This window comes from Pocillopora damicornis, chromosome 1 (assembly GCF_964200805.1).
Source record: "Pocillopora damicornis chromosome 1, jaPocDami1.2, whole genome shotgun sequence".
NCBI classification, from domain to species: domain Eukaryota; kingdom Metazoa; phylum Cnidaria; class Anthozoa; order Scleractinia; family Pocilloporidae; genus Pocillopora; species Pocillopora damicornis.
In genome coordinates, this window is record NC_142670.1 from 26,094,235 (window position 1) to 26,108,188 (window position 13,954).

At 36.7% G+C, this 13,954-nt stretch overlaps 1 protein-coding gene and 1 long non-coding RNA gene across 4 annotated transcripts; both read left to right on the forward strand.

Moving 5' to 3' along the window:
* Positions 1–3,441: 3,441 nt before the first annotated feature.
* On the forward strand, positions 3,442–4,595 carry LOC149052975 (uncharacterized). Its single transcript, XR_016188599.1, has 2 exons — positions 3,442–3,579; positions 3,705–4,595. It is a non-coding gene; the product is annotated as an uncharacterized LOC149052975 (long non-coding RNA).
* Positions 4,596–8,426: 3,831 nt separating this feature from the next.
* LOC113667252 (E3 ubiquitin-protein ligase RNF181) lies at positions 8,427–13,712 on the forward strand. Of its 3 annotated transcripts, XM_027183063.2 has the most exons (8): positions 8,530–8,652; positions 8,771–8,909; positions 9,713–9,751; positions 10,618–10,706; positions 11,344–11,384; positions 11,546–11,620; positions 12,030–12,104; positions 12,846–13,712. In XM_027183063.2, the coding sequence occupies exons 2-8, from the start codon at positions 8,836–8,838 to the stop codon at positions 12,903–12,905; spliced, it is 453 nt and encodes a 150-aa protein (XP_027038864.1). In that variant the 5' UTR covers positions 8,530–8,652; positions 8,771–8,835; the 3' UTR covers positions 12,906–13,712. The 3 variants fall into 3 exon arrangements, with proteins under 3 accessions (XP_089068930.1, XP_027038864.1, XP_089068932.1); XM_089212804.1 differs by lacking the exon at positions 8,771–8,909 and having other exon boundaries at positions 8,427–8,652; XM_089212806.1 differs by lacking the exons at positions 8,530–8,652; positions 8,771–8,909 and adding an exon at positions 8,947–9,134.
* Positions 13,713–13,954: the final 242 nt, after the last annotated feature.

Here is a 13,954-nt window from a genome sequence, read left to right on the forward strand (position 1 = left end):
CATGTACTCTTGTTTCAGACGGAAGCATCCCATGCAATTGTTCGCACTCGAAACAAAAACTGCTCTTCGAAAAGACAACTTGAACAATACCTACTATTGGACTCTGAGGTTGTTTCAGAAAAAAAAGGTTTATTTATCCAAAATTTTTATAAACTAGAAACTAACGTACTATTATTGGGAGAACTGCAGTCAATAATCTCTCATGAAAGTCGAAATTTTCATCGGCGAAGTTCATGCAACGTTGCCACGGCGGGTCGTAACTTCAGAGATCACACGGACAGCACCGCTGTTGTTTTGTTTGCGGGGTAACTCGTTTAGCGTGCAGAAATGCTAAAACAAAATGTAACTAGGAGAAATATCAGAAATTTCAGCGCGCCTGTTTGTTGACAATTTTCAGCAAGCCTCTTATTCTTCGCTGGCTTAGACTCAACTCACGTCAGTGTCACCTATGGTTTCTAATGAGTTTTAATAATCACTCCAAGTTGTGTGTTTCCTCTGCCCATAAACTGACCCCGGCTGTTACACAGGGATAACAAAACGACACTTACAGCTTACATGTCATTCAAACGCACGAGTTGCGCTGGTGATCGAGCGAGTCAAATTCCATTTTTAATACTCAGCTGACTGACTAAAGACTGGGAATGAAAGCTTCGACTCTTGTTTGAACATTGTCCCTGTAAACGAAGATCTGCACGTGGAAATAATATATGGCGAGTCAAAATCGGGCGATCGCTTTCACCACAAATTTCGTTTCCTCGGCCCTCTAGGCAAAATGACTACCACAACAAAGCGAAATATCTTATTGTTTTCTACCTCGTTTGACAGTTTCAGAGTTTCGGTTTCTTTCAAGCTGTGTTGTAACAAATATATTTCTAATCCAAAGGCGTTATTTTTAAAGATCATTAAAACGGAGTTAGTTGCCAAGCCACTGTTCCCGTATTTGGTGTGACCAAGGAAGTCTGATAAACCATTTATTACAAAGGTTTAGAGTTCCTGAAACCAATACAGCGCAATGCACTACCGTTTTGAAAGTACGCTGTTTTTGTATTATTTAACTTCCTCGATCGTGGTTTTTCTTTCAGTTTTTATAATTACAAAGATGGTATGAAAGCATTTTACTGAAGGTCCTTCGCCTTTATGGTTTTGTTTGACGCACGCTTATGATAAAAACCCGATCCTTGCTTATTCAAAAGTCTACAGTAATTGAGTTTTCTATCATTGTCAAATGGCGGAAAGAGCTCACTCTGAGGCTTTCGGTGAATCGCCTCGTCTCGGGTCTTTTTTAATGGGAATGAAAGTCCATTTGCCTACAGATCGACATGAGACATTTCCCAACATCAGGTGTAGTCTAAACATTGGATCGCAAAAAAAAAAAACGTTTCAAAATAGTTTTTTAGGAACAGCCATTTTCGGCAACAAAGACTGAAATAGACTTATTTAATATACAGCCTTTAGCTGACCAGCAGTCATAAACTAACAATGTCCCGCTTTCAGCCTTCCGGCGGCAGGGAATTTCAAGAGAAGACGTATGACGCCCACAGGGCACTTCCGCAAAATGAGACTTCTGTTTATCTGGCGTTTCCTCTTTTACCCAAATTTTTTCATTTTAGTACTTTGGCCTGACTGCACGAGGGAATCACAAAAAAGGATGGATAATAATTCTTTCTAAAACTGAAGGGAAGTCGGGTGTTTTTTTTCTGACGCTTTCAGTTAAAATTGATCGACTCGCTGTCTGGCATTCATGACAGTTTAAACAATGCTTCAGCTGGTTTTTAGGACTTTTTAGAGACTAGACAGTGCCGATTATTTCAAACAGTAAAAAGCGTTGGCTATCCAGGGAGAATGAAACGTGAATTTGCCAGCTGCTTGTCAACTGCTTCAATTTTCTTCAAGTATTTTAGACTACAGTAGAAAGAACAGAGTAAAGCGAAAGTAAAATACTAGACTTAAGTCATTTGCTGGGCTAAGGATGGCCAAATTTTGTGTAAACAGCAAGTAATTAAAGAGAAATGTATGCTTATTATCTTGAGAGTAAGCGGTTACTAATGCAAGGACACATCTTTTTGCGTTCAGTGTGACCACACTTTCAAGTGAAGCACTGTACCATTGGCAAATATCGCAGGTTGTTTTAGCTGGTGGATCGATGGCTACCCGCTCCATGCACCGTTCCTAATTAAGTGGAACAAGCTTGCTCATTTTAATTTTTTAGATAATGTTTCGGGGAATTGCGAAAAGCAAGCTGAGGAAAGAGATCGCTTTAGAAATAAGGTGCTTTAGTTACATTCGATCAAGGCTCTCTCTCGATCAAGGAAATGGGACTGTAAGATCGAATGCATATAGTTCAAAATTCAAATGAGTTTCGACAGAAATGAGATTGAAATATAAGAGGATCATTGTTCTGCCAGAAATTTTTAAAAAAGTAGGCTCTATTTTGGATCGCGGCATTGAAAACGACTAGACTTGTTTATTTGGCACATACTGGGTTGATCTCTCCGGGAAGTTACAGATCTATACTGTAACTTGAGTCCGTCACGCACATAAATTCACGCGGACTGTATAATGACTAATTTCACTGCGTTACATGTAAGATGTCATCTAACTTTATCTTTAAGAGCAGGGAGATTTTGGCGAGATTTCACTGATATCCTTCTTTCATTACATGGCTAGTGATTGCAATGTGTGTCCTTAAAGTTAAACTAATCCACCACTGCCACTCAATGATTTCCTTCTTCTTTTTAAATAAAACTAAACGCAAACACCTTATTCCTTAAAAAATCCATTTTAACTAAGAGAGTAACAACTGTGACACGACGGGCCTTCACCACTAACTTCAATTTTCATGCATCAGAAACACGAGGAAACGAGGTGCGCTTGCACTGCACGGGGAACCAGCGCATGTCGGGCGTTCTTTAGTCGCGTGCAAAATGGCTTACCACACCCTAAATTGATCCAGTTTTCCCGTGGAAAAGGTTACCCTTCGAAGAAGACCCAAAAAGAACTGTAGCGTAGATAGTGCGCAGCACAAAATTCAAAACCTCAAATAAATGATTTGGAGAAATCTGAACGATGCTTCTCTGTCTAACAGAAGGCGCTGGAGGCTGAGTATTCAGCTGAGAAGTCAACTGCAAACTATATTAGTTTCATAGCCGATCAAATCTTAAGAACACTTTTTTCTAAATACTTAAGACTGGTGGGGAGAGAATAAATGATAATACTCTTATATCGAAAGAAATAAGCAGTCAAATTTAATTCATATCAATGAATAAACAGCACATCAACATATTGTGGAAAAAATTTACATAGCAGGCAGACGAAATAAAACCCTTTTATCCTCCTACTTATCGCGTCCATCTGGGATAAAAACCAGCGAATCAGCTCATTTTTTAAAATAATGATAAATATGTTATTTTATAGTTCGAGTTGAAGTTAATATGTCAGTCACGTTCGTTTGGGTATAAATTCCATAGTTACTTTCACGATCATTGAAACATTTTAGGAGTTTCTTCTGGCACTGATAATAATCGAAAATTCATGATTGTACGCTTAACATGTAAAAATAATTGAAGGCCGTTTTCTGAAGTAAGCTTGAAAACTGATGAAAAAAAAAAAAAAAACAAGCTTCAGAAACTGAAAATCATTTGTTTTTCCAATTTTATCGCCCCTATCCACCCACATGGCGGTTTTCTTTTATTTTCTTATTTTAGGCATATCACGTTCAAGTTACCAGCTGCTGGTACGTATATACCAACTGGCGAAATAAGAGCGTCTTGTAATACAGGCTCGCAGCGTTGGGTTCCTCCTGAGGCACTTTCCCACGTACTCGACTTACATGACGCGTCATTACAACGCAAGATCTCGCGGTAACACGCGATATTCATTTGGAATCCAGAGGGATCAGGCGATATTACAAGCGTCAGAATCAGTAACCATACGGAAAACGACGTCAAAAAATGTCTGTGAATACGAAGAGAAGCGTGGAGATAAAATTTCAAATTATGCTTTATCTAGTAATCGCATTATCTGGTGACAGCTTATTCTATGTCCTCTAAGCTTCTCGAAGAAAAAAAAAAGTTTTAATGATCTAACTTTCTCCTAACTCAGTCAATTAACCCATTAAATGGTTAAGAAAATTAGTATTTCTTGCGAGGGCGTATTTTTATGATTTTTTTTAAGGATTCATTAACCACGCTTATTCAAGCAAGGCCAAAAAATAGTCATTCAGGTTGCCAAATAAGCGCCGGCGAGCAATGACTTGTAAATCTACGAGAAAAGCCACTGGTGGGCTCTAGTTTTTTTGCCAGTATCACTAACGTAGAGATGATTAATTTTGGGAGGCTCAACGCTTGTTATTTCATCTGTCGTTAGAGGAACAAATATTTTGTATTTGTGGTAGTGGTTTTTTTCCCACGAAGATTCTATCGGTTTTTTTTTTTTACGCATTTTTTTCGGGCTTAAGATATACGTATTTAACAGCTGGCTACCACTAACATAATTTTTAGGTTTTCTTGCATGCTCTTCAAGTAAAGCTAAATGTAAATAGATCTGAAAACTATAGTTATATCTTTTCCATTAAAGGACATCAATATTTTATGAGTTTATCAATTGTCTTCAGTTATTTCAAAATAATTAACGTTTTGCATTTTGAGCTACAATATATTATGAAACCATCATTTCCAACTTAACGCTAATAGCACCGGCTAAAAAGCATTTAGGTCATTGTAAAAACCCACGCCTTCAAAATTAAACGATTTAACTGGTAAAAATAGAGATAAAAAAGGGAAGAAAACAAGGAACCTGTTATTCTCAGAAACTTATAAATATAACAATAAGCTGGAGTACAAACATCGCGTTAGAAGGTCCACAAATTATATCGCCAGTTTACTTTTATCATTGTCACTGTCATTTTTGTTAGTTTCATCATTGAGCTGAATGAATGAGTACCTTTTAAATACTTTTAAAAGCTTTAATTTTTCGCTCGCATTAACAGAAGGCTCTATTTCTACAGTTAGCGATCCGGGAAAAGCACTTTGGAAAAACCTAAGTATGTTAATTTTACCAGCCAAAGCGATGAGCGGCGAGATATAAAAAAAATGCTTACTTATCACAAAACAGATTTTTACCGCAGCGGCCAGTAGCTTACTCCCAGCCAAGTAAAATATACACGATACGTGACGTTAATATCAAAACCACTCAAGAGCCTGAGACCATAAATAGCCCTGTCGCTAGCGAGAATGCGCAGAAGAGACAAAGTTGTCGCGTCTCTTTACGGATCGCGTGCCTGGTGAAAGATTTACACCAATATATTTTTTGTTTTTCGAGACATGAAATATCTAATTGAGTTCATTAACTTCACTTAAAAACTATTAACTTTCTCTTGTTAAAATAAGTAGCACTTGCGGCAACAAAAAAGAATTGGCTGGGAATATTTTTCAATTAAAGTTGTTAATTGCAGCTCACGCAAAATTACAATGCGGAGGAGATATTAAAATAAACTGAGGTGATCTCAATTCCTGTCTCGTTGAGTCTAAGTGAATAATGTCAATCTACAGCAAACTTCAAGAATAAAAATATTTTAACCTGAATACATCGCATTCTGCCTGAACAAGACGAGCCGAACGAAAGCGCAGATTCAAGGGTCTGGGTTCGAGTTCAAGCTGGTAAATCGCATTTTGCTCTCAGGCAAGGAGGGAGGGGTATAAAGAGAACCAAGAAACTGTCAGGGAAAGCATGCTGAAATACTGAGGCGTAAACTTTGATAGATTAACTACCCTGGAGCTAGGAACAGACCATGCTTATCACGAGGATTGTCGTTTCATCTGTTCACAAGCTATGGAGCTGGAGCAAGGATAAGCTCTGCACGCTATGCGGGCCATGCGAGTCAGTCTCGTATGCCTGGATGTGATTCTAACGATGGATTTCATGGAGAGACCTCAGAAATGTCCTCTTTTGCCTCTTATTAGGGAAAAGCTATGATTTATCGGCCGGGTGGGGTCGGAAGGTTTATTTCGAGAGATGACATGGCTTTAAGGGGGAACGAAGAAGAGATGGGACCAGTCGTTGCTAGCAGAGTTTAAAGCAGGTACTCTAGAAAATTGACTACCAACGAGGGAAGATCATTGGAATAGCACAGAGCCTTAGGGAAGATCATAGTTAGTGTTAGGGTTCATTGTGACACTTCAGAATTCTTCTTTGCTATCCTTACTATGGCTGAGTGCGTTTTATCAAGATGGCTACACACTGCTTAAGCTTTTACTGAGCTTTTTTTTATTTGCCAATATCCGCGAAGACGCACAGATTATCGACATCAATATTTATCCATTCTTCTTTGCTGAAAAAGTCCGCTATAAGCATTTTTCTTTCCGTTTTGCCTTTTCTTAATTTTATTTCTTCATTGTTTCTATTTGTCCCTTTTGCTTCTTTTTTTTTTTGTTTTGTTTTTCGTGGAAACGAAACGTGGCAATTCCCTGACCCACGTTGCCCCATCAGCCAACCAGTTAGACCGCAAGGATTCGCATCTTATCTTACCCGCTCTCCGAAAACCAGGCACGTAACATGATAAGATTTTGAAAACCCTAATGAAACTTAAAAATAACATGTAGAATACCTTCTTGTGCCTCTAAATTTTCAATCTTACTCCCAATGGCTGCCTTAATTTACCCCGTCGCTCGGGAACTAAAGGTAATTGACTACCGAGAAGGAAAGAAGTAGTGTCTCCCATCAAAGTGATTACCCCTATTTACATAAAGACTTAGAAAGCGACGTACTTCTCAGAGTCCCTAACACACCAAAGCTCCACTGGTAGTTGTATTAAATATCGTCCACTTACCGCTGTGTAACTTAAAAGATAGAAAACCGAAGATAAAAAGAGAGTGTTCATTTCAAAAGCACCGCTTTGAATTAAAGTTCTAAACAAACATTCCCCAATAAACATGTAATTGCAAAAAAGAACGACACCTCAAAAGCGTGTATAATGAAAGATGATAGCCACCAGTCGGATGGGTCAGATGTACTTGATGACCACCATTAGTTGCACGTGGTAAATGATGAAAATTATCCAAGCTTTCCTAAAAGAAAAAGATTATCATAAAAAGAAGAGATTTTCCGTAAATAACGAGGGAGAGGAATCACTGATTTCAAGCATCTGTGCAAACTTTTTCCATTAAGCCGTTGGGTCTCGTCGTTCAAGGATCATCCTTTTAGACGGTTTTGCAAGTAAACTGTCGATGAAGCTGTGGTGTTTCAAGATTCTAATCAATTCAGTTAAAAAACTCTGCCCCCCACGACGATAACAAGGCCAATGTTTTCCCGAGGTCATTTCCTTTGTGATGACCTACCTGTAAACAACACTAAAATACCAGGTTCCTTACTTCTCCTTGGAAGAGTAATCAAATTAACAAATGCATTCTATGTTACTGTGCGTCTGTTCAGTAATAGACCACAACGTAGCATACGTGTAGCCGTACCCTCCACCCCCCATGGTGAAAGGGAAGTTTCACGGGGGGGGGGGGAGGGGTACGGCTGCACGTTGGCCACGAAAGACGTTACAATATGGTAAGAACGAAAAAGCGTCACAAGAAGCACTGCCGAGCAAGTCAGTGATATTCTTAGTTATGCACGCATTCTGATTGGTTCTCACTTATTATCTATTGGAGGACAGCCGTGTAGATGACTTCTTCGTTAAAATTTTTTTTGAATTCTTTATTATATAAAACAAATAGATTCCAAGTTGCCGTGCGTCTGTTCAGTAATAGATCACAGAGGACGTCAAAATGTGGTAAGAACATCAATGACACATTTGGCTGCGCCTCGTGTGCCACTTTTTTGTTCTTACCACACTTTGACGTCATCTGTGATCTATTACTGAAAAGACGCACGGGAAATTGGAATCTATTTGTTAATTATATAATAAGCTCAGTTATGCACGCATTCTGATTGGTTTTCACTAATGATCTATTGGAAGACAGACGTATAGATGACGTCATCATTAAAATTTTTTTTTGAATTCTTTATTATATAAAACAAATAGATTCCAAGTGACTTTTTTTGTTCTTACCACATTTTGACGTCATCTATGATCTATCACTGAACAGACGCACGGCAACTTGGAATCTATTTGTTAAACAGACCTACGGCAACAACATCGAATCTCTTTGTTTTATATAGTAAAGAAGCAAAACATTTGTCACGTTAACGTGTTTGTCATGTTTTCGTTTTTTCCTCCAATAGATCGTCAAGTAACCAATCAAAATTTGCGTAGAATTCAGCTTATTATATGAACACAAGCAGAACACTCTAGGAAATGTAAGACATGTATTTAACAAATACTGAGAAACGTAAGTGGCAGGGAATAACTCATTGAATGACAAAAGCTAAAAATATCATTTAAGTTAAATGAACTGTCACTGCAGCGAAGTTTTGTGTTTTATCGAATCGCTGAGCTGTTCAAAACGCCTTTTTTCGGGATCAGTCTGGATCATTCCCTTTTACGCGAGAGGTAGCTATAGGCTGTTGTGAACTCTTACCGCTACTGAAGGGAAGTCTGGAACCGGGAATGAATACTCAATGAAAACCCTGGGAACTAGGAATAGGTGACCACGCCAAGTAGAATCAAAACAAGATGGTGGTAGTCTGGTGGATTTCTGAATGATAAAGGTCTCTCTCTGCTTTTAAATTTGTTTTCTCATCACAGTAAGCATTTTCCTCCCTCTCAGTGTATGCTTCACTCTATTTGGAAACTGAAAAGATATATACACCTTTTACTCTGAATTAGGAGGGACAATTAGGGAATTTAGTGGTGAACATAACTTACGTTGCTGAGTCATCCGAAAGCTAGAAATGGCTTCGTACTTTGACGAACACGAACTTACCGACCGAACTAGCAATCCAGATTTCTTCCTTGAGCTTGCAAGGTATTTTTATTTATAATTATGTATCCTAGGTCCGTGCAGGGTCCTAAAATGCGGAAAATGTTCTGAAACTTGTAAGCCAGATTTCAAGACCTTGACGAATTATACTGGGTTGTTAATACATTGGCGCAATCACATCTTTTGACCGGTTCTCTGGTATAATTCTGCTGAGGCCAGGTGATCTGAGTTGTAATCTCAACCCTGAGGTAGACTGCAATATGATAAATGGTCAGTAACCCAGGAATAACATTGTGAATCCTGTACTCTAATCATCTTAGGCCCTGTTTAACTGTCAAACTTTCCATAAGAGAGTAGACTGAGAGAATTAAGTCCATGGTAGGGTTGAAGTTTGAATCAGTGGAATTTGTCCAGCTGAATTTGGAATGGCCATCACATTCTTTCCAACTACTTTGATGGATTGAATGTTTGAAGATTGACTATTAAATTTTATGAATAAGTTACAAATTTCTTTATTTGAAATCCTACTTAACAAATGGTGTTCTGAATTTGGTTTGACTAATTATGTTGATTGTTTGACACTATAATTGAACTTTACCCATTTATTAGTAGTCCTGAAAAGGTTTGTTGTTGAAAATAGTGAGTAATGTTTTTTGAAAAACCACAGTAGAAGGCATCATCAGAGTTAAATAAAGGGTTTTTTGTGAGATAAGTTTTTTTTTGCATCAATTTTTTTCCTGTGATGTTATAACAAATAACATTACCAGAAAACTGGCCAATCAGCACCCATGCCTTCATCATATGCAGCTTGGCATTAACCATTTCCTTATATTTATGTTATATTACAGAATGCTCCTGTCTCCAAGTGACATCCTTGAAATTTCCAGGTAATTTCTTGCTAAATCTGGATCAATATGTCTTGCATTTTTCAATTGTCAAGCTAATTATGTGCAAGAAAGGAAGTTGCTTGAGAATTTGTTTAGTGTAACACTCCTCTATAAGTTTACTTGCTTTTAAAAGTAAAGCTTGACTCTGCTGTTTGAAATACTCCTTGCATTTGAAATGTGGTTGGACTTGTTCTTGTCATTGGGTATAATGGACCATCAGGCTACTTTTTTTTACATTAGGTACTCTGGGTACACAAACATATCCCTTGGACATTTTGGATGTTACAAATCAAACTAGATTCAAATCATCTTAACCAGAAATTGTATCAAACTTAAATATATGTCATCAATTGTATATGACCAGTATAAAACTTTATAAACTAATTTTAATTTTTCTATGTCTGAGATCTATTACAATACGATCATCTGGGACAAAAGAAAGCAGAAATTTAACTGATATGGACTTCTTTTAGCCAAAATAAAATTAAACACAACACTCGCAAGCTCATTGGTGGTCATTGTAATATTATTTTATATTTAACCTAATTTTGAGGACATGAACAATTTTTGTGGTTTGTATTTCTCTCAAACATTTAATTTAACCCTTTAGACCCTGATATTAGCATAAATATTCTCTAGACTGCTAACGTTACATTTCCTTCAGTACTGACAAGGAGAATTTGTTGGACAATCAGGAACTTTTGGTGATCATTTCTTTTATTCTCATGACCTTAACTTTTGATTTGAGGGTGGTACTGTAAGGAGAAATTAGATGCCAATCATTCTACAAGAGAAAAGGCTTAGGACCAATTTAAGCATTTTCTTCAAATTCCTCTTTAATTTTATGATTGTCTTTTTTTTAACAGAATGGCATTTGATCAAATTCAAGCACCACCAGCTTCTAAAGAAGTTGTTGAATCTTTACCTTCCATACCTATTACTACTGAACACATTGGTAAGTTTTTGAGTGTTTAATTTTGTTCTCTCTTGCTATTACTGTTTAACAAATCAACAGTTGTTTAGCATGGTCTGTGCTCTTATCAACAACAATAATTGTCATCACAGCAGTCAAAATGTTGTGGACTTATGAGATGCGGCACAGTGATTCAGCAAAAAATTTTGACTGCTGTGATGACAAGTATCTTTGTTGATACAAATACAGACCATGCTAGACTGCTTTTGATTTGTTTTTATACCACTGACAATATCAATGTCAAATAAAACAGTCTTCCTTGTTGGAGAGATGATAAAAAACAATGATAAAGGCATTGTGTGATGTGTTGATGCAAGCAGTGTTGTCTGTACTCTTATTGACAACAGCAAATAGGTTGATATGATTGCAACATTACTGCCAATTGTGGTGAAAAGTTACAACAGAGCATCTCTGATTGATTTTCCAATGTCTGAGGAAAAGTCAAGCTGCATTTTTGAGGTGAAGATCAGTCTATCAACTTTTACTCAAAAGTACTGGTTGGTTAACTTATTGATTACTACAAAGTTCTGTAATGTGCTTGCACATGTACACAGTCTGGCAACTTATGAATGTATTATTTTAGAGAATAATGTTTATCTTTTATGTGTTCTCTTTCTAGTTAAAGGTTGTTCATGTCCCATATGTCAAGTGGAATTCAAGGTGAGTAATTTGAATTCTCTTCCTCTACAGTGTTAAGCATGAGTGATGCAAGCCAAGAAGGGCCTACTGTAACTTTTTCTTTTATGATGAAATGACACCTACAAAGTGAACAGGAATCATTGTATCAAACATGAAGTATTTTCTTCTTTTTATGATGTCAGATTGGTGAACTTGTCAAGAAACTTCCTTGTGATCATATGTTCCATAAGAGTTGCATTCTGCCGTGGCTGAACAAGGTAATATTCACATGACTTAACAGTTACTTAACACTTTGATCCCAGAGAGTGACTAGCATTAATTTCTCCTTACAACATCACCCTGGAATCAAATGTCAAGGTCATGAGAATAAAGAAAATGATCACCATCTTAAGAAGCTCTTGATAATCATTTGTGATTTTTTACTAATCAGACATACAGTAGCATGGAATAGTGTATTTGTTAATTTGATTACTCTTCCAGGGAGGAGCGCTCTATACCTCTATACAAGATGTGATACTTTTGTGCTGTTTTTGGACATATCATCATAATGGTGATGACCTTGCAAAAAAAAAAAAAACATTTAGACCTTGTCTTTTTTTCCATATAGATTACTCCCATTAAGGATTGTCAGGGGCTTTGATTATTAACTTTCTCACTTCATTCTAGACCAACAGCTGCCCTATGTGTAGGCATGAGCTGCCTACAGATGATCCTAAGTATGAAGAAATGAAAGTTTTAAAGGTAGTTTGCTATTTGATTAACTTGAAATAATTCCGGAGAAAGCAAATAATCTTGTACAAAGTTTTAAGGGTAGTATGCTACTTGATTAACTTGGTCTTAAGCATTGGGTATGGTTTCCCAAACAATTGGCCAAATTCAGCATACAGACAACAGTGGGGTGGGCAGGGGGATAGTAAGGGTCTTTTGTGTAGTAGTTGTGCTACCCTGCAGTTTTAAACAGAGAGTCCAGTCCCTGATCAGCAAGAGGCTCTTTATAAAACAAGTAGCTACAAAATAGCAAATTATATATTTTGGGAAATCCAAAAACAGAAACATATTTATAAGGTTGTTTTGATTCGGATGCCTGAATTACAGATTTGAATGGCAGCCAGGTTTCTTTTTTTTTTTTGTATGCAATTGCTTATGACTAAGGGCCTACAATAGTATATTTTTTATGAATACCAGTAGGTTGCAACTTGGGGCATTTTGAAAATGTTTCTGTGACTCTACCATCTAGAAACTGAAAATAAGAATTTCTCTTAAAGCAAAATAAACTAATTTCTTTTACAGTTATCAAATGTTCCTCAGGCCAGGCAGGAAATAATTATATTATAATTAGTTAGTTCATACCATGCTATTAGGTTGCACCTGCTTTCCTAACTTCATATTTAACTGTCCTACACATGTTAAAACTCAATATCAAGAATTTATGGCTATTAATAATTATTCATTCGATAAATGTCTTGCGGTTTCTATGTGCAGGTGAAGGAGCAAGATCAACAGTTCAGGGTGGAAACACTTCATGACTCAATGTTTTCTTAACAAAATCAGCTGCCTCAAAGAGTTTTGAAGTGTTTATATTCTACCAATTGATAATGTTATGGAAATGTTACTTAAGGCAAAGTGCGACAAAGGCCAACACTTAGAGATTTAAGTATCTATAACTCTGTTAAATTTACTTAATATTACTTTTTGACACAATTGCTATCATTTGAAAAAATTACAGCCAGCTGAAAGGCTTTTGATTAGTATTGCATCAATTGCGAAAGGATGATCACAATTTTAACAATTTCAGTGACTGTGTCAAAAATCATCTAGACTAAGAATTCCCATATTAAACCCTCAACATCTAAGAGTGATAAGTATCTGGTTTCTCCCAAAAATATCACCCCTGTATGAAACATTAAGGTCATGGGAGTTAAGGAAATTGTAGCAATCTCAAGAAGTTTGGTTAAATTCCCCTTGTAAATATCATAGGGAATGTATAGAGAACAGTATAGAGAAGATAAATACTGATAATACTGTGAAAATGGTTAATGCAGAGCTATCTGATTTTTACCCCAATAATCTAAATATTTTAATTTTAAAAGGAGTTCATTAAGATTGTAAAAAGGTCTATTCTTTTCAAACTTGTGGGTAAAAAAAAAATTCTCTGAATCTAAATCAGTACAGGAAAAAAAGAACAACTTGCAATATTCAACTGGTGCTATAATGTGTATAGATATTTGAACTCAAGCTTAGTAAACCACACTGTAATCATGATTCGAACCAATTTAGTATACAAAAAAATAGAAATGAACTCCATATGTATTATAGCTTTTACTAAAAATAAAATATAATTACATGTTCCCCACTGTGGTTTATTGTTTCATCAAAAGGGATTCTGTGTGCTGACATTTTTGTATTTTAAGTACCTTTATTGGGTCAGAGGAGAATCTGGGGTGAAAATCTACTTTTTCCCATTTCCTTCTCTCCTGTCAGCTGTTCTTTATTTAGAAACGGTGATGAGTTATGTATAGCAAATACCCACAACTTTGTGTTTCCTCCAATTTCTTGCCTTCATTCCTGCCTCCCCTGCCTCCCACAAAAAA

What these genes read in the sequence shown, in the direction of transcription:
- LOC113667252 (XM_027183063.2), top strand. Translation starts at nt 8,836, where the DNA reads ATGGCTTCGTACTTTGACGAACACGAACTTACCGACCGAACTAGCAAT. An exon ending in TATGTCAAGTGGAATTCAAG is followed by an intron (nt 11,385 to 11,545) that starts GTGAGTAATTTG and finishes TTATGATGTCAG; the next exon opens with ATTGGTGAACTTGTCAAGAA. An exon ending in AAGAAATGAAAGTTTTAAAG is followed by an intron (nt 12,105 to 12,845) that starts GTAGTTTGCTAT and finishes TTCTATGTGCAG; the next exon opens with GTGAAGGAGCAAGATCAACA.